The 18,038-nt window shown below is 52.7% G+C and overlaps 1 protein-coding gene and 1 long non-coding RNA gene across 14 annotated transcripts in view; one reads left to right on the top strand and one right to left on the bottom strand.

Moving 5' to 3' along the window:
• Window positions 1–5,939: 5,939 nt before the first annotated feature.
• ADAM33 (ADAM metallopeptidase domain 33) overlaps window positions 5,940–18,038 on the bottom strand; it is a 13,251-nt gene continuing 1,152 nt past the window's right edge. The window contains exons 2-22 of one of the 13 annotated variants that reach the window (XM_036924614.2): window positions 16,727–16,824; window positions 14,267–14,388; window positions 12,601–12,679; window positions 12,333–12,409; window positions 12,069–12,249; window positions 11,778–11,843; window positions 11,629–11,700; window positions 11,287–11,453; window positions 11,110–11,194; window positions 10,883–11,025; window positions 10,215–10,392; window positions 10,013–10,102; window positions 9,602–9,797; window positions 9,363–9,471; window positions 9,059–9,257; window positions 8,891–8,968; window positions 8,709–8,817; window positions 8,482–8,629; window positions 7,190–7,281; window positions 6,931–7,057; window positions 5,940–6,672 (exon numbers count right to left, since the gene is read on the bottom strand). In XM_036924614.2, coding sequence (XP_036780509.1) covers window positions 6,999–7,057; window positions 7,190–7,281; window positions 8,482–8,629; window positions 8,709–8,817; window positions 8,891–8,968; window positions 9,059–9,257; window positions 9,363–9,471; window positions 9,602–9,797; window positions 10,013–10,102; window positions 10,215–10,392; window positions 10,883–11,025; window positions 11,110–11,194; window positions 11,287–11,453; window positions 11,629–11,700; window positions 11,778–11,843; window positions 12,069–12,249; window positions 12,333–12,409; window positions 12,601–12,679; window positions 14,267–14,388; window positions 16,727–16,824 — 2,348 coding nt within the window. In that variant the 3' untranslated portion in view covers window positions 5,940–6,672; window positions 6,931–6,998. Of the gene's footprint in view, window positions 6,673–6,930; window positions 7,058–7,189; window positions 7,282–8,481; window positions 8,630–8,708; window positions 8,818–8,890; window positions 8,969–9,058; window positions 9,258–9,362; window positions 9,472–9,601; window positions 9,798–10,012; window positions 10,103–10,214; window positions 10,393–10,882; window positions 11,195–11,286; window positions 11,454–11,628; window positions 11,701–11,777; window positions 11,844–12,068; window positions 12,250–12,332; window positions 12,410–12,600; window positions 12,680–14,266; window positions 14,389–16,726; window positions 16,825–18,038 lie in introns of those variants that run through there. The other 12 variants (XM_036924615.2, XM_036924607.2, XM_036924609.2 and 9 more) reach the window with 12 other exon arrangements.
• LOC118931806 (uncharacterized) overlaps window positions 17,450–18,038 on the top strand; it is a 10,310-nt gene continuing 9,721 nt past the window's right edge. Inside the window, exon 1 of the long non-coding RNA XR_008997908.1 lies at window positions 17,450–17,773. This is a non-coding gene — a long non-coding RNA (uncharacterized LOC118931806). The remainder of the gene's footprint in view (window positions 17,774–18,038) is intronic.

The raw sequence follows: 18,038 nt of genomic DNA, 5'->3' as shown, positions 1-18,038 counted from the left end.
TTTTCATGTGCCTTCATTTTGCTCAAGGAGATGCGTTCAGGAAGAAGCTCATGCTTATAGGCAGGAGATTTTTCCCTATGTTGTCCTCTAAGACTTTTATGGTTTCATGACTTACATTCAGGTCTTTAATCCATTTCTAGTTTACTTTTGTGTATGGGGTTAGACAATAATCCAGTTTCATTCTCTTACATGTAGCTGTCCAGTTTTCCCAACACCAGCTGTTGAAGAGGCTGTCATTTCCCCATTGTATGTCCATGGCTCTTTTATCATATATTAATTGACCATATATGGTTGGGTTTATACCTGGGCTCTCTAGTCTGTTCCATTGGTCTATGGGTCTGTTCTTGTGCCAGTACCAAATTGTCTTGAGTACTGTGGCTTTGTAGTAGAGCTTGAAGTTCAGGAGCATAATCCCCCCAGCTTTATTCTTCCTTCTCAAAATTTCTTTTGCTATTCGGGCTCTTTTGTGGTTCCATATGAATTTTAGTACAATTTGCTCTAGTTCATTGAAGAATGCTGTTGGTATTTTGATAGGAACTGCATTGAATCTGTAGATTGCTTTAGACAGGATGGCCATTTTGACCATATTAATTCTTCTTATCCATGAGCATGGGATGTGTTTCCATTTATTGGTATCTTCTTCAGTTTCTCTCATGAGTGTCTTGTAGTTGTCAGAGTATGTATGTTTCACTTCCTTGGTTAGGTTTATTCCTAGGTATTTTATTCCTTTTGATGTAATTGTGAATGGAATTATTTTCTTGATTTCTGTTTCTGCTAGTTCATTGTTAGTGTATAGGAATGCCACAGATTTCTGTGTATTAATTTTGTATCCTGCAACTTTGCTGTATTCAGATATTAGATCTAGTAGTTTTGGAGATGATTCTTTAGGGATTTTTATGTACAATATCATGTCATCTGCAAACAGGGACAGTTTAACTTCTTCTTTGCCAATCTCGATGCCTTTTATTTCTTTGTGTTGTCTGATTACCATGGCTAAGACCTCCAACACTATGTTGAATAGAAGTGGGGAGAGTAGGCCTCGTTGTCTTGTTCCCAATCTTAAAGCAAAAGCTTTCAGCTTCTCACTGTTAAATATAATGTTGGCTGTGGGTTTTTCATATATGGCCTTTATTATGTTGAGGTACTTGCCCTCCATACCCATTTTGTTGAGAGTTTTTATCATGAATAGATGTTGAATTTTGTCAAATGCTTTTTCAGCATCTATGGAGATGATCATGTGGTTTTTGTCCTTTTTGTTGATGTGGTGGTTGATGTTGATGGATCTTCGAATGTTGTACCATCCTGGCATCCCTGGAATAAATCCTCCTTGATCATGATGGATGATCTTTTTGATGTGTTTTTGAATTTGGTTTGCTAATATTTTGTTGAGTATTTTTGCATCTATGTTCATCAGGGATATTGATCTGTAATTTTCTTTTTTTGTGGTATCTTTGCCTGGTTTTGGTATTAGAGTGATGCTGGCCTCATAGAATGAGTTTAGAAGTATTCCTTCTTCTACTCTTTGGAAAACTTTAAGGAGGATGGGTATTAAGTCTTCACTAAATGTTTGATAAAATTCAGCAGTGAAGCCATGTGGTCCAGTTTTGTTCTTAGGTAATTTTTGATTACCAGTTCAATTTTGTTGCTGGTAATTGATCTGTTCAGATTTTCTGTTTCTTTCTGGGTCAGCCTTGGAAGGTTGTATTTTTCTAGAAAGTTGTCCATTTCTTCTAGATTATCCAGTTTGTTACCATATAATTTTTCATAGTAGTCTCTAATAATTCTTTGTATTTCTGTGCTGTCCATAGTGATTTTTTCCTTTCTCATTTCTGATTCTGTTTATGTGAGTAGACTCTCTTTTTTCTTGATACGTCTGGCTAGGGGTTTATCTATTTTGTTTATTTGTTGAAAAACTAGGTCCTGCTTTCATTGTTTCTTTCCATTGTTTTATTCTTCTCAATTTTATTTATTTCTGCCTTAATCTTGATTATGTCCCTCTTTCTACTGACTTTGGGCCTCATTTGTTCTTCCTTTTCTAGTTTCATTAATTGTGAGTTTAAGTTCATTTGGAATTCTTCTTTCCTGAGGTAGGCCTGTATTGCAATATAGTTCCCTCTTAGCATGGCCTTTGCTGCATCTCACAGATTTTGTGGTGCTGAATTATTGTTGTCATTTGTCTCCATATATTGCTTGATCTCTGTTTTTATTTGGTCATTTATCCATTGATTATTTAGGAGCATGTTATTAAGCCTCCATGTGTTTGTGGGCTTTTTCATTTTCTTTGCATAATTTATTTCTAGTTTCATACCTTTGTGATCTGAGAAGCTGGTTGGTACAATTTAAATCTTACTGAGGCTCTTTCTGTAGCCTAGTATATGATCTAGTCTTGAAAATGTTCCATGTGCACTTTAGAAGAATATGTATCCTGTTGCTTTTGGATGGAGTGTTATGTAGAGGTCTGTTAGGTCTATCTGTTCTAATACATTGTTCAGTGCCTCTGTCTCTTTATTTATTTTCTGTCTGGTTGATCTGTCGTTTGGAGTGAGTGGTGTGTTGAAGCCTCCCAAAATGAATGCATTGCATTCTATTTCCTCCTTTAATTCTGTTTGTATTTGTTTCACATATGTAGGTGATCCTGTGTTGGGTGCATAGATATTCATAATAGTTATATCCTTTTGTTGGACTCACCCCTTTATCATTATGTAATGTCCTCTTTGTCTCTTGTGACTTTCTTTGTTTTGAAGTCTATTTTGTCTGATACATCTACTGTAACTCCTGCTTTTTTCTTCCTATTAGTTGCATGAAATATCTTTTTTCTATCCCTTTACTTTCAGTCTCTGTATGTCTTTGGGTTTGAAGTGAGTCTCTTGTAGGCAGCATATAGATGGGTCTTGTTTTTTTATCCATTCAGTGACTCTATGTCTTTTGATTGGTGCATTCAGTCCATTTACATTTAGGGTGATTATCAATAGGTAGGTAGTTGTTGCCATGGCAAGCTTTAGATTTGTGGCTACCAAAGGTTCAAGAGTAATTCCCTTACTATCTAACAGTCTAATTTGACTCACTTCTTGTGCTATTACAAAGACAACCTAAAGATTCTTCTTTTTTTCCTCCTTTTTCTTCCTCCTCCAGTCTTTGTATGTTATGAATCATATTCTGTACTCTTTGTCCATCCCTTGGGTGATAGCTATTTAGTCTTAGGAATACCTCCATCTATAGGAGTCCCTCCAAAATGCACTGTAGAGGTGGTTTTTTGGGGGTAAATTCTGTCAGCTTTTGCTTATCTGAAAATTGTTTAATCCCTCCTTCAAATTTAAATGATAACCTTGCCGGGTATAGTATTCTTGGTTTGAGGCCTTTCTTCTTCATTGCATCAAGTATATCATGCCACTCCCTTCTGGCCTGTAAGGCTTCTGTGGAGAAATCTGATGATAGCCTGATGGGTTTTCCTTTGTATGTGATCTTTTTTCTCTCTCTGGCTGCTTTTAAAAGTCTGTCTTTACCCTTAATCTTTGCTATTTTAATTATTATATGTCTTGATGTTGTCGTCCTTGGGTCCCTTGTGCTGAGAGATCCATGCATCTCGATGGCTTGAGAGACTATCTCTTTCCCCAGATTGGGGAAGTTTTCAGCAATTACCTCCTCAATGACACTTTCTATCCCTTTTTCTCTTCCTTCTTCTTCTGGTACCCCTATTATGCAAATATTTGGATTGGTCACACAGTTTGCATTGGTCACACAGTTCTCTCAATATTCTTTCATTCTTAGGATTTTTTTTTCTCTCTGTGCCTCAGCGTCTTTGTATTCCTCTTCTCTAATTTCTATTCCATTTACCATCTCTTCTAGTACAACTAATCTGCTTTTAAATCCCTCCATTGTATGTTTCATTTCAGATATGGAATTTCTTAATGATTGAATCTCCATCTTAAATTCATTCCTGGGTTCTTGAATATTTTTCTGTTCCTCCATAAGCATGTTTATGATTTTTATTTTGAACTCTCTTTCAGAAAGATTGGTGAGCTCTGTTTCATTTGGCCCTTTTTCTGGGGTTTGTGAGATTTTGGTCTGAACCATGTTTTTTTGACGTTTAATATTTCTGTGTGATGCCCCCTACGGCCCAGAAGCTCCAGTCTCTGGAGCTGCTCAGCCCCTAGAGTGAGGTTGGGGGTTGTAGGGGATTGGAGCTGATGCCTGGGGGGAGTAAAGACCTGTTTCCTGATTCCTGTCTGCCCTGCCTGTCTCCTGTATCAGAGCCAGTCAGCCAAGTACACAGGTGTAAACCTCTGTGCTTGGCATCTCTAGCTCTTGTTGTAGGTGGGGCCTCCCTCTGGCAGCCTGATGCCAGAGCAGTGACTGCCAGTTTGCAAGCCAATGCTGTCAGGCCAGGAGGAAGGCTCAGCAGGCTGTGTGTCACAGTGGGGAGCCTCGGAATTGAGTAGCCAGCTAGGGGGATAGAGCGCCTGAAGCTCCCCAAAGTTCCCAATCTGCTGGGCAGAGCGCACCCAGACAACCTTGTCCCCCTGTCCCTTCTCCCACACAGCAAGCTCCGTGCAAACCCCGCCCCTTCAGCAGCCCTCTTGCTGCTAGGGAGCCTGTCAAACCGCCTGCCTTTCCTCAACACAGAGCGGTTGGATATGGATCCCCTCCTCCACAAATGGCCGGAATCTGTCTCTCAAGCACTCTGCCTGTTCACCAGCTCCCCATCCTCCAGAGCACCACACAATGTAGGTTTCTGCTCCCAAAGCAGATCTCCAGGGCCAGATGTTCAGCAGTCCCAGGCTTCCACCCCCTCCCTGCTCCGTTTCTCTTCCTCCCGCTGGGTTGGGGGAAGGGCCTGGCTCCCATCAGATCAAGGCTTTCCTACGTTACCCTGTTTTGTGAGGTCTGCTCTGTTCCTGAGGTCTGTGTGCAGTCTGGTGCAGCGTTCTTTCCTATTGCTGTTTTAGGGTTAGTTGTACGAACTATATTTTCACCCTATCTGGTTTGGGGAGGAGTTCTCTGTCTCACCTCTCACGTTGTCATCTTGAATCTTGTTTTATTTCTTTTAAGATATTTTGTTATTAGTGGATAGGAACACAACTGATTTCTGTAGTTTGGTTTTGTACCTTGCAGCTTGATTCATTGTTCTAACCATTTTTTGGTGGTGTCTTTAGGATTTTCTATATATAAAATCATGTCATATGCAAATAAAAAGTTTTTTCTTCCCCTTTTCTGATTTGGCACTGTTATTGACCTTGTCTTTAGTTGAAATTCAGATGTTTTATATTCACCATGGATTTTTTTAGTATTTGATGTTCATCATGGATTTTATTTGCATTAATTTTTTGATCTTTTAAAATACTGCATTAATATATCACTTATCTTGATAACTTTTTTTGTGCCCAAGGTAAGTGTATCACTCCCCTCACCCTAATCCTGGCCCTGTTCTCTTAGAACCCTCTGCAGCTGTCAAGTAAATAAGCCTGGGCTAGCCTGCTGGAAAATGAGAAACCCAGCCCATTCATCCTCCTCCCCCTAGCCAACAGCCAGCCAAACTCAGAAATAGAACTGCCTACCTGACCAGCATCTGACTGCAAACATACAAATGAGCCTTGCTGAGACCAACTGCTGAGTTCAACTTAATTTACTCATTCACAAAATTAGTTGTTTTAAGCTACTAAATTGTGGGGTGGTTTTCTTACACAGCCAACAAGCTGGCTGATACAGTCATGCAGCAACTGTTGCCTAAAGCAAGGGGAGAGAGTAAGTGGCTGAGAATATCCAGGAGAGGCTGGAGGGGGACAAAGGAATCATTCAAGCTAGGGGACACCATCCTATGCCCAGGTACATCTGGGGCCTTGGCTGCCATCTGAGGCTCCACTGACCAGCTACCACCCCTTCTGACCCTCAGTGACCCCCATGGGGTTGAACTCACAGACAAAAAACTCACAACTCACAGAGGCCAAAGGCAACATGTCCTTCTTCTGACTTCTACTTTAGTGTGTCCTTTTTAAATGGCTTCCTTTGTCTCCTCCCATAAAATGGAGGAGCGGCTGAGTAGTGTCCAGAGTGAGGGGGTTGTAGCAGGCTCCACTCCCCCCAAATCCTCAGGTGGAGAACTAGGAATTGGGGGTGGAGCTGAGGAAGCATTTGGGGAACAGGACAGGGCAGGAAGAGGGAGGAAGGAAAGTCCTGAGGTTTTTGTTTTGCAGGGGTCAGGCTCCAAGGAAATGGACTTGTTCTGAAATGTATGGTCCTGGAGTCCAGGCTTCTGGCCTGGCAGCCACCGCCTTCCTCAAGTCTGTGCATGGAGCAGACACACCAAGGCTCCCGGGACAGAGGGCTCTCTGGAGTCCATCATGACCCAGGCTCCTCTGGTGACAGAATGGCAGTGACTACATGACCTGTGCTCCTTGGACTGATTTTTCTGAGCTGGAGTGTGTGCCCCAGCAAGATCCCTGGCCCTGAGGAACGGGGACAGCAGGAGGCAACTTATGATGAGGCTCTGGGGTCCTGGAGTGGGAGGAAACTTGCAAGCTGCCTGAAGATGCAGGAGGCCAGCTGACTTGCTGGCTGGGCCTCTGGGGGTCCAAGTTTGTGGAGTGGCTGTCAGCAGCCACCTGTCTTAAAATCTCCACATCTCAGGAGCTCTGTCTCACCAGAGACAGGATCTTGGCTTCTGGACTTGACCTGCTGAGAATGAAGTAAAGGAAGGTCATGCCCTGAGGGCTGGGACCCTGTCCTCCCTCAGTGAGGACCAGTGACCCAGAAAGACATACAACTTCTCCCTCTCCCCAAGGGCTTTCAGTATCTGAGCTCCATGTCAACAGCTTCTCCATGAGCTCCTATCTCATTCTCATTACAACCCAAGCTCAAAAACCTCAGGGTAGGAGACAGCAAAGTGAGGGGCAACGGGAGTGGATAAGCAATGGGAGAGGGAGGGCCCCCTACCTCTGGGGTGAAGGCAGGGCTACCGGGCGCAGGCTTCTCACGGTGGCTGTCGGGCTCTGGAAGAGTTCTCAAGGTCTGTGGAGCAATGGTGGAGGATGAGGGCTGTGAATCCAGTCAGCAGGAGTCCCTGAGGCAGGGTAGGGCACAGGAGACTCAAAGTGTCTGGGTGCTAAGTGGGGAGGAGACTCATCTGGAAGGAGGCAGAATGCGAGAACCAGCCCTCCACTTGCCTCCCCATCTCCCCCTGTGCTTCACTCACCCAGGGGCTGGGGCTCTCCAGGGACTGTTGGGCCCAACTCCACAGGATGTACACTGCCCAGGGGGTGGTCCCTGCATGGGACATCTTTGGGCCTAAGCAGCAGGATAAGAGACAGGAGATCAGAACGGTGACCGAGAGCATGGCATACCCAGACCAAGTCATGCCTTGACTGAAGGTGGAAACCTGCTTCATGTTCCTCTCCTGCTCCCTCTTGAGAGAAGCCCTTGGGGTTCAGGCTTCCCTTGAGACTCCTGTCCACCCAGGACCACCCACACTTTTCTCCAGCCCTGACATTTCTCCCAGGCTCTGGTGCCACCTCAGAGTGCTGGGCACCCTCTAGACGCTGGCATCACTCGGGTCCCAAAGAGGGTGGACTTCCTCATGCAATGACAGCTGTGCCTGTGTGCCTTGCCATTGGGGGGCCCTGCTGCCCTTGATGATCCCGGCCCTGCTTGGCAGCTCATGCCCCATCTCCCAGAGTCTTGCCACTGACTGCAGTCTCTTCCAAACAGTCTCCACTGCCCTCAAGACTCGGCCTTGATGACGAGATGCAGTTGTGGGCCCCTTAGGCTGACCCGCCAAGCTCTGACCACTCGCTCCTCTGCACACAGACCCATAATCACAGCTCATTGCACTGAGGTCCTCTCAGGTGGCATCTGGGATGTGGCTGGTGCCTTGCCCCTATCTGGGATGCCTTCTGCCCCATTTCTAGCCCAAATCATGCCCTCTCTGTCTGCTTGCCTGCAGCACTCCCAAGGCTGGGCTGTTAGATGTGGCCAGAGGGTGCCAGCCTTGCTTGGTATTATGTGGCCCTCCTCCCAGGTCACAGAGAACTGGTTAGGTAGGAGTGGGCTCTTGGCACAAGGGCAGCCATTGCCATAGCTGACCAGTGATATGGCATGAAAAAATATGCAGGCTCAGCATTTGGCAACTTGAAGGGAGTAGCAGAAGAGATTTAAGCAGAGGAAATGACATAAGGCTGAAATCTCATGAAAGAGAGAAGCTAGAGTGACCTTGAAGGGCACAGTGGAGCAAGAAAACTGCATTAGGAGCTGGTAAAGAAAAATAAAAACAGCAAAATGACACAATAATGGGCACTGCAGGGACCCACACCCTCGGCTCCACTGGGAGATCCTTGGCGCCTCCTGCTCAAGGCTTCTTTCCATTGCCTCTCTCAGATCTCTGGTCCTGGGTGCAAGGCCTGAGGACTCCACCCCCTCAACCCCAGGCCCAGCAGAGCTGAGGAGCAGGAATGGGCTCAGGGAACAGGGACCTGAAGCCTCAGAGCGTACCCACTGCATGTGGGGTCCCCCCTTGAGCCCCAGAAGCCCTGGTGGAGACGGGATTCTGGCTGCCGACAGCAGCACCAGGCCAGGCCAGCCCCAGGGAGCAGAGGCAGCAGGAAGCTAAGGGTCACCACCAGCAGGAAGGCTTCATGGTCTGCGGAGGACAGGGTGGGGTTGAGTCCTGAGCAGGTGCACCACCTCAGCACCTCCCCATTTGCCCCCAGTAGGCGCACTTTCAGGTTGCACAGGGCCACTATCCACGCTGCCACCAAACCCTGGCTTGTCACAGGAGGGTGGAGCCCAGCCTGGAGCGCAATGGCAGTTACGGTTACTATTGCAAACCTGCAGAGGAGAGGAGAGAGAGTCCCATGGGATTAGGAACCCCAAGGCACCCCCAGACTTTTGGGCCACTCACCCCATGGCCATGGCAGGTTATCAGGCAGTGGTCCAGCTCCAGGAAGGTAGTGTTCTGGCAGCGCCTGTCCTGGCACACCTATGGGCAATGAATGCACTGGGCAGTAAGGTAGAGTGACCTTTGGCCTCAGGACTCGGGGCAGGGAGTGGTCAGGTGGGCAGGGCTCACCATTCCAGGTCTACACTGGGTGCCCGGTTCTACCAGGCCCAAGTCAAGCAGGTCCAGCTGGGCACCAGACAACATGAAGGCTCCCCTGCAGGTCACCTCGTGGCTGCCAAGGTGGATGGTGGAGTCCACTGGCACCATGTATGGCGGGAGTAGGTTCCGCTCCCCGCCCTGGCACTGCAGCTTCCCACACTGCGCATCCCTGGGGACAAAATGGAGGGTGGTCAAACAGCATGAAGTGTCCCCCTTCCTTCAGCCCATTCCCCAGCTTCTGCTCCCCAACCCCCATCCCCTCTTCCACTCCCACCTCTGTGCACAAGGCAAGAAGCCTCTGTCCGGGTCCCGGCCGCAGTTCCCGTGAGCGTCTCCCGCGGAGTTCACCACCTGGAAGCAGGCCTCCGGGGCTGGGCTGGAGCCTGGGGAACAGGAGCAGGGCTGCAGGCAGACCAGATCCCGCTCCGCTGGCCTCAGATACCCCCGCCCGTCTTCCCTAGAGTCAAAAACTGCGCAGACCGGAGGATGGGGGTGGGTACACGCTAGTCTCACCAGGCCCCCAGAGCTGCTGGCACTGCTGCTCCAGCGTGGGACACGCGCCGTCCCGACAGTAGCCACGGCCGCTGGCGCAGGGCGAGCCGTCCAGTAGGTAAATGTCCGGGGGGCAGTAGGGGGAGGCGCCCGTGCAGAACTCTGGGAGGTCACAGTCGCCCGCAGCCCGGCGGCACAGCGCGCCCGGCGGCTTCAGCTACGCAGGTGACCCAAGCGAAGAGAGTGGCAGAGGCACAGAGAGAATGGACAGTAAGGATCCACGCCGACAACGGGGCTCTGAGGCGGGAGGGCCACGCGGATTTACCGAGCAGAGTGAGCACCCGCAGCGGTCCAGAGGGCGCCAACCAGCCAAGACCGGATGGCCGGCTCAGAAGCGCCCCTACCCCTCACCCAGAGCCTCCTTGCCCTCACCTGGCAGCGCGCGCAGCAGTCCCCTTGGGCGCACTGGGCCCCCGCACGCAGCGAGCAGTTCTGGGCGAGGCAGCAGGGGTCCCTGCACTCCTGCAGCGAGAAAAACCAGGAGGGACCAGGTGAGTGAGCAGCGCCCAGACCTCGCGGGAGGGGGCAGGGGGGGTCAGCCTTGGTCCCCTGTGAGTGGGAGCGCGGACCCGACCTGGCCTGCGCCACAGTCGCAGTCCTCGCCGTCTTCCACAAAGCCGTTCCCGCAGCGCGCCCGCCGCACGAGGAGCCCGGAGTCCGGCGCGTTGGAGAGGCACGCGCCGCCCCCCTTGCGGAAAAAGGCGCGCAGCTGGCGCCGGCTGCAGCGGCTGAACACGCGCGGGAACGGGTGCCTACGGGCGGGGAAGGACCACCATCCTCCACCCTGCACTGGTCTCCGATCCCCAACCCCGCTCACCGCTCCGTGCTTGCTCACCCCCCAGCCTGAGCGACCCGTGGCTCGAAGCCTTCACAGGCAGAGCCCAGAGACTGGAAGTAACCTGCGCAAAGTCACGCAGCGAGCCCGAGGCCCGAGGGTAAGACGCGGAAGCGGGCGGCCCAAGATTCAAGCTCGAATCCAGACCCAGCGCTGCTACTCCCGGGGTTGGAATAACCTCGCTAGGTGCTTCCGAAAATAATCATACTCTTAAGAATACACTTTACCTGAGTTTTCCCCATTTAAGCCTCAAACAACTCTCAGGGCAAGCACTATTGTATCTCCATTTTACAGAAGAGGAAACCGAGGGATAACCATTTCTCCCTAAGAAATGTGGCTGCGGAAGGCCCCCAGGTCTAGAGGAGCCTCCCCGGCGCCACCCTCCACCGCGCGGCTCCCTGCGGTACCCAGTGGCCGCTGCCATGACGCAGCCGCCCTGCTCCTCCGCTGCCTCCTCGCAGCAGCCGTCGGGGTCGTGGCTGAGGCCGAGGCTGTGGCCTATCTCGTGGGCCATGGTGGCTGCTGCGCCAATGGGGAGCTCCGAGTGGTCCTGGGATGGTGCGGGGACGGTCACTGCGGGTTGCGGGGCTCCCCTGCCCGCAGCACCTCTCCTCCCCTTCGCGGTGGAGCTCACCCTGCTCACGCCTCCAGAACTCTCGGCGCGGCACATACCCTCTATGGGCGCCAGGCCCACGGTGGCACCCCGGAAGGCGCGGCCCCTAAAGGCGGAGCGCCCAGTGACTGGGAGGAACCAGGAGTCGGGGCCGCCCGAGGTGGGGTGGGGGCCCGCGTGGGGGTCGGAGGCACACACGTGAGCAGCTGTGCCGAGTCATGTGGCCATCGTGCCCACAGCCCCCGGCGCCACTGCAGGAAGGCCCACAGCGTGGCGTTTGCGTCCGGCGTGATGCGGCTCTGGTCCTGCTCGGTCCACACTTCCAGGCCGGTCAGCGCCACCTGAATGTCCAGAGTCCTGAGAATCTGTGGGCGGGACCGGGCGGGGCTGAAGTGGGGGACAGGGCCACGGTGCCTGTGCTTCTCCTAGGGGACCCCTCTCCGTTCCCTCTCCTCATCCCCAAGCCTACCACGTCCCCCGGGACGTGCCCACCCCTGTCACCGTCATCCCCAGAAGGGCTCTGTTCCCACCCCTCCCAACCTGGTCCACATAGTTGGCGACCTCCAGGAGACGCTGTTTGGTGTGGTTTAAATTCCGGTGCTGGGTCAAGAACTGGAAAGGCAGCAATAAAGCGCTGTGAGAGTCAGCGAGCTCTACCCCTGCGCCAGCCCCCTTGGGGTTCCTCTCACCAGGGTGTGGTCAGCCACGATGTACAGCTCCAGGTACCTCGGGCTTCTGCGGGCCTCCCGCTTCTCCTGGGAGAGGCAACGGTGACCCTGAGTGGCAGGCTTCAGCCCTGACCACCAGCCCCAATCCCTGGAAAGCACAAGGCTAACAGAAAATTTGTAGAACCTGTTTCTTCAGCCTCCAAATAAAAACACCAGGACAGGAGGCTGTTAACCGTGGCTGTGCCTTCCTGTCCTGGTTTGGAGGGCTATGGATACTGCATTCCCACTCCCAAAGCTGTCTGCACCCCTGACCCTGATCTGGGTGGCACGAGAAAGGCGGGTCATGTTCCTGGAGTCCCTGTGGCCACAGGCCCCTTTCCAGTTGAGCAGCTGCTCCAGCTGAAAGATCTTGTGGGTCAAAGCATCCTTGGAGTCCCCCACTGGCCAGGGTTGCACATAGTAGTTAGCATTGCTGCAGAGCGAGATCAGGCCCCTAGGGTGCACAGGGGTGCAAAGTGGGTGTGCGGGAACTCTTCCCCAACTCCAGGCCCAGCCTCCTCCCCCAGAACCCCTCACCTCATCCCAGAGCAGGTGCTGAGGACTACCCAGGAGTCTGGGAAGCCCCTCACTCGCCCGTGATAGTGGCAGTGATCCTGAAGAACAAGGAAGCCCACCCCAAATCTCAGCCAGGGCTGAAGGAGATGTAGGAGAGAAGGCGCGGCTGAGTCTGGCTCCAGCCTCTCCTTAGGCACTGGAGGGGGATGGGGGTGGGATGGGGGAAGCCCCAGGGAGTGCATCCCCCAGCACCCTTCCCTTGTCCTCAGAGCCCTTGGGAGTATCTCACCACGTGGTTGGGGGCCAGCACCACCCGCTGCCCATCTGAGCTGTAGTGGGTTTCTGTGTATCCTGGGGCCAGCAGCCTGCTGGGAGGGGGTGTTGTGGGAATCACCTAATTCAGCCCTGCCTCCTCCAGGATGCCCCCCCCCCACTCCCTGAATGCTGATTAAGCAGCTTTATGAGTGAGGCACAAGGCTAGCACTTAAGAAGCAAAGTGTATCTTAAGCAAGAGCAATTGTATCGCTCAGCTGAGAAAAGCCTTGGGCTAGAAGGAGCCTTGGTGATGGCTTAGATGTGGGAAGTGGGAGTGTGGGAAGCACCAAGGAGGAGCAGGAGTAGGGGAAGAGTTTGTGGTCCTCATGGGGCCCGGGGCAGCTGGATCCACAGGTCTGGGACTGAGCAGGAGGGGAGTATTCAGGAGACACTGCTGAGGAGGTGGCACTTGGAGTCTAGGAAGTGTGGTGAACTCCCTAGGTGGCCCTGCCTGCTGCCTGTCCTTGTTGGCATCTGTCAACCCTCTACCTCCTCCTCCTCCTTCACTCCGAAGACCCTTCACATCTTCTCTGGCCCCCAGATTGCACGTATCTCCCCACCTGTCCTTCAGTGATGTTCATGCCCTGCTGCCAGAGAAAATAGTATCCCCACCTCCTCACACCTGCTCCTGCCCTGCCCGCCTGAGCAGGGATCCTATCTCCACCTTCCCCAGTAATGATCCATCTTTAGGCCCTTTCTCACCAAAATGGACCAACCATAAGTCAATCTTTCTTCTTTAAAGAAAATCCTTGACCTTCCACCTCACCTTTACTGCCAGACCACCCCAAAGACCTGTAATGCCTGCTTCTCTACCCCCTAGCCTTTCCCTCACCTTCTCCAGCCTTGCTCCCCTACACACACACACTCAACCCTAGGAGGTTGTGATGTGATTACTCCATTTAATGCGTGGGGACATAGAACCTCAGAGAAACTTGGGTTAGGCACGATGGAACTAAAGTTTGTTCCATCTGATTACAGTGCTTAGAACAGTACCTGCAATGAAACAAGCGCTGCTGAGTGACAGCTGTTGGTAATTCAGTCTGAGTGGCTTCAAGACCCCAGGCTCTTCCTCGGACACTCACTCGACTCAGCCTGCTCACTCACCAGCTCAAAATCTTTGACTCTGCACCATCCTGGACATTCAACATTTAAATGGCCTATGGGGATGCCCCAAGTTCATTCCCTGCTGCTCTTTTCCCTGCAGATGGAGATGCTCTAGGTGGGCCAAATTACAGGCCCCTGTTTGTGCCTTGACCTTTGTAGCCACTTCACTTTTCTTTCTGCCATTCCCTCAGTCTGGACTGTCAGCCCATCTCTGGAATCCATGTTTTGCCTGAGCACAACCTGCAAGCACCCACTAGGTGATGCTTATTCATTTCTGGCAGGAAGCTGAAAAGATGCTCCTGGGGCCAGAATGAGGGGATGTGCCCCACAGTGGGTCAACCTAGCCCCAAAGTCCACTTCAGCCTCTAGTGAACCAGTCACGGGCTGGCGTGACTCCACCTGCCACCTGCTCCTCTGGAGCCCTTACTCCATCCACCTCTCCTAGGGACTCCCAGCAGTTCCTGCCCCCAGCACTGAAGCCCCCAGAGGGAGAGGTTGTTTTTGGCTCCCAGTCTCCTCCCCAGCCTGGCACTTACTGGTTCTTCTCCAGCTCAAGCAGGAGCTCCTGGCCTTCAGCTTCCAAGGCCACCAGCCCTGTGTCTAGTTCCGAGACCTGAGCAAGAAGGAGTGCAGGGCTGATGGCAGACATCCAGGCCTCCTGTGTGCCAAGGAGCACGTAGGCTGTGGAGCTGGCCAGGGAGTTTGTGGGGAGAACACTGTGGGGGGTGGGGCAGAGGCCAGCAGGCTCCCCACTTGCCACGGTGGGCGTGGAGGGGCGTGGGGGAGAGAACATCCAGACAAAGATGTTCCCAAACTCAGGATGTTTGTTGTCCTGAAAACAGCCATTTGACAGGTGCACACCGCATCCTCCCTAAAGAGACAGGAGGTCCCAGCAAGGTGCCCTGCCTTGCCTAAGGTTGCTGGGTCCTTCCTCTGGCCCTCCCACGTCTTTTATTTGCCCGGAGGCTTCCTCTAAGTGGGGAGGACACTGGGTGGGCAGCATCAGGTGGCTGTGACTCGGACCTTCTCACAGCCTTTTGTTTCTGTGTCTTGTTACTATAGAATTCAGATTTTACTCCTCCACCTCCATTCTGACAAATTGCCCACACACAGAAATTTTCCTTGGCCTCCAGCAGGCTATCCTCATACCTGCTTTCCTGAGCCCATGAAGTAAATACTAACCCCCATCCCAGGCCAAGAGAAAAACACTGGCTTTTTAGGCTAGATGACTAGATGTCAGGAGGCCAGCTAGATATCAGGAAGGCAGGCCCGCCAGCCTCTCCTTGCCCCTACCGTCTTTGCCTCTTCCATTCTGTGGGAATATCCCATCTGCCCCCACTGGTCCACACAGCCTGGCTGGGGGCCCAGAGTTGGAGCTGGCCCAGGAGTGTCCTGGAGAACTCTGTGTCTTTGGAATGCTGGCCCTCCCCTTTTAGCCCACAATGCACTGGGCTGGGCTCCAGGCCAAGGGCCTATGAGTCTTGGGGGGGCCCTTCCTCTGCAGGTGGAGAACAGACAGCCCTCCTCCCTTGACCAAAAGCCTCCCTACCCCTCAAGGCCCCAAGCCCCAAGCATGAGTTCATGCGGCCAGAATGCCATTTGCTTTATTGGAGAAAGGTTTGCATGAAGAAAGGTGGCAGCCCAAATGGAAGGCTTCCTTCTACCCCACCCCACCTGTGGGCTCCCCTCTCTCTGTCCATCTGTCTGCAGCCCTTGCTGTCCTCACTTCCTGCCTTCCTGGGGATTCTGCCCCTCACTATGTACCCCACCCCCGACCTGAAATGTGGGTGTTCCCTGCCTCTGGGGAAACTGTGCCTCTGAGGACTCCCTGCCTTGACTCTGTCCTCATTTAGGCAGGCTTCCCTGGGGCAGGGGCCCATGAATGGGGAAAGCAAGGCCATTCTGCTTCCCCTCCTGGTCACAGCCCAGGCCAGACTGGGAGGGAGGTCCACAGTCAGGGTGACACAGCATGTGCCCAGCCTTCCCCTCTGCCAGGGATGTCCAGGAGACTGACCTCAAAGCTCAGGCCAGCGCCGTGCTTGACCACTTGAATCTGACACCTGAGTGTCTGGGGGACCTGGTGAGGGCCCTAGGTTGGGAGCTGCTGGGCCTGTAGGGGTCTCTCAGCCTTCATGGTGTGCCTTGCTTCCTTCCTCCTTTCTGGCTTGGACAGTGGATTGTTCTCTCTTGTCTGAAAATTCAGGATAAGGAGGGCTCTCTAGGGTTAGGCTCTCTAGGGTTGGCTGGTGCATTGAAATCTTTCAGATCTTAGTGGGCCTCAGGCTTCTGAGCTGGAGTGCTGTGTTACCTTGGACAATTTCTCCAACCTCTCTGGGTTTGTTTGCCCCTCTGTGAAATGGGTATACTGAGGTTGCAGGCCTCCTGGTTTGTAGCATAGATGTGTGGTGCATGCAGATCGGGGCATGATTATTTTGGGAGTGTGTGAGGGATGGGTGTTGGGAGGAGGCTGAGGCAGAGCATTCTGAAGAAGCAAAATGGCAGGGCCTTGCATCTGGGGGTGCCAGGAGAGTGACCACTGCTCCCTGGCCAGAAGTGGATTCTGTATGAGCCAGTGAGGCTGAAGTTTCAGGCCCTCCAGCAGTAGGGTCTTGGAGGAGATAGCAATGTGCCCACAGTGTCACATGGTCTGGTAAATTTTGCAAAAGGAAGATATTTCGGTGTTTTCTTAAGGAAGTCCCTGAAAAGCTTCAGGCCCCTCAAACTCTGGCTCCACCTCTGCCTGATGAAGCAGGGTTGGCCCAGATAATTGTGGGAGGGAAGGAAGAAGGGGGTGGTGGAGACTGAAAATGACTTCCATGTGTGCAGGCTCTTGGGATCTAAATGTCTCTCCCACCACCCCAGCAATCTTTGGTGAGGGCCTAAATGACTCAGGGGATCTAAGGACCCCAGAAAAACTGTCATGCTGAAATCTGGAGAGAGGCAAAGAGGCTGGGAGGCCCTGGGCCTCTACAGAATAGGTGTGACCTGGCACTGACCGGCTTGTCCGGGGTGACCATGCGCCAGTGTTGTCCATCCAGGACCCAGTGCAGGGTGACTGGCTCTCCAGGGGTACTTCTTCCAGAGTGAAAGGGACCTGAGGAACAGGGGAGTGGGGGACAACAGATGGATGGGATTGTAGGATATCAACAGGGGAATAGGAGACTCCGTCTTCAACACTCAAAGGTTTAGCCTAGAGGATGGCCACCCATGGGCCATCCTGGGAACTGAGGAGCCACCAGGGAGGTGGCAGAAGAGAGACAGAGGAGCCTGAGAAGGACAGCTCAGCTGGAGATGCAGGAACCCTACTGACCTTGGAAGCAGGAGGCTGGGGTCAAAGGTCATAAGGAAGAGACCAAGGTGCCCAGTGCAGAGGGAAGGGAAAGGGGAGGCAGCCTTGGGTATTTTTAGACGGTAGCAGATGCCTTTAGGATGAGAGATCTGGGAAGAGGATGCCTGTGTCTCCCTCACCATCTGAGAAAAACAATAGCCAGATGTTGTCTTGGGAGGCCCACCTTGCCCAGGGCTCCCCTTGGAGGCTTCATGCTGAAAGCAGGGCTTCCAGAACCCTCCTCCTGTCTTCAAGGTTGGGGAGGGCTGGGGCGCAGGGCCTGAGGGCACTCAGGCCAGGTTTGCTGAAGGGGGCTCTAGGAGGAATACCAGAGCCAGGCATTACTCAGAAGGCATCTGGAATGCACCCCTGGAATGCTCCCAGCCCTCCCCACCCCACAGTGGGCCCCAGCTACTCTCACCACACCCGCTGTACAGGAGCCAGGCCCCAGGCATCCCAGAGCACGCAGGCGACTCTCCCATCTCTCTGGCACTCAGTCCCTGGGGAAACCAGCTCCCAGAACTGACAGCTCCCCACCCCCCACCCAGCCTGGCTGCAGTCCTGTCCAGGCTGAGATGGCTGCCAGTGGAAGTGGCTCAGCTCCTGTCAGGCCAGCCCAACTTCTTTCTCTTCCTGCATCTCCATCACCAAACACCTGAAATAGCAGCAGCTCCAGGAGGCCACTTGCCCCAAGAAGCCCTCCCTGATTGGATGGGTGAGTTGCCATCAGGCAGACTGGGGGGTGTGGGGAGTGGCCTTGGAATGGAGGCTGAAGGACTGGTGTGGGAGGGGTCTGAGTCCACAGGGTGTGGGGGAGGGGGCAGGGGGAGGGGGACATCCCAGTCCAGAGAGGACTTCACTGAGCTTGGAGAACAAGGTCTTGCTGGCCCTAGGCCCCCCAGGTGGAGAGGGGAGGGTGTGCTCGTGTGGGTGTCGGGTGGGGTTTCTCCTCGTGGCCCTGTGCACACACGCTGGTCACT

The sequence above is a fragment of the Manis pentadactyla genome, chromosome 5, assembly GCF_030020395.1.
Source record: "Manis pentadactyla isolate mManPen7 chromosome 5, mManPen7.hap1, whole genome shotgun sequence".
Classification (NCBI taxonomy): Eukaryota; Metazoa; Chordata; class Mammalia; order Pholidota; family Manidae; genus Manis; species Manis pentadactyla.
The sequence above is the reverse complement of the archived record's forward strand: the minus strand, read 5'-3'. Positions and strand labels throughout refer to the sequence as shown.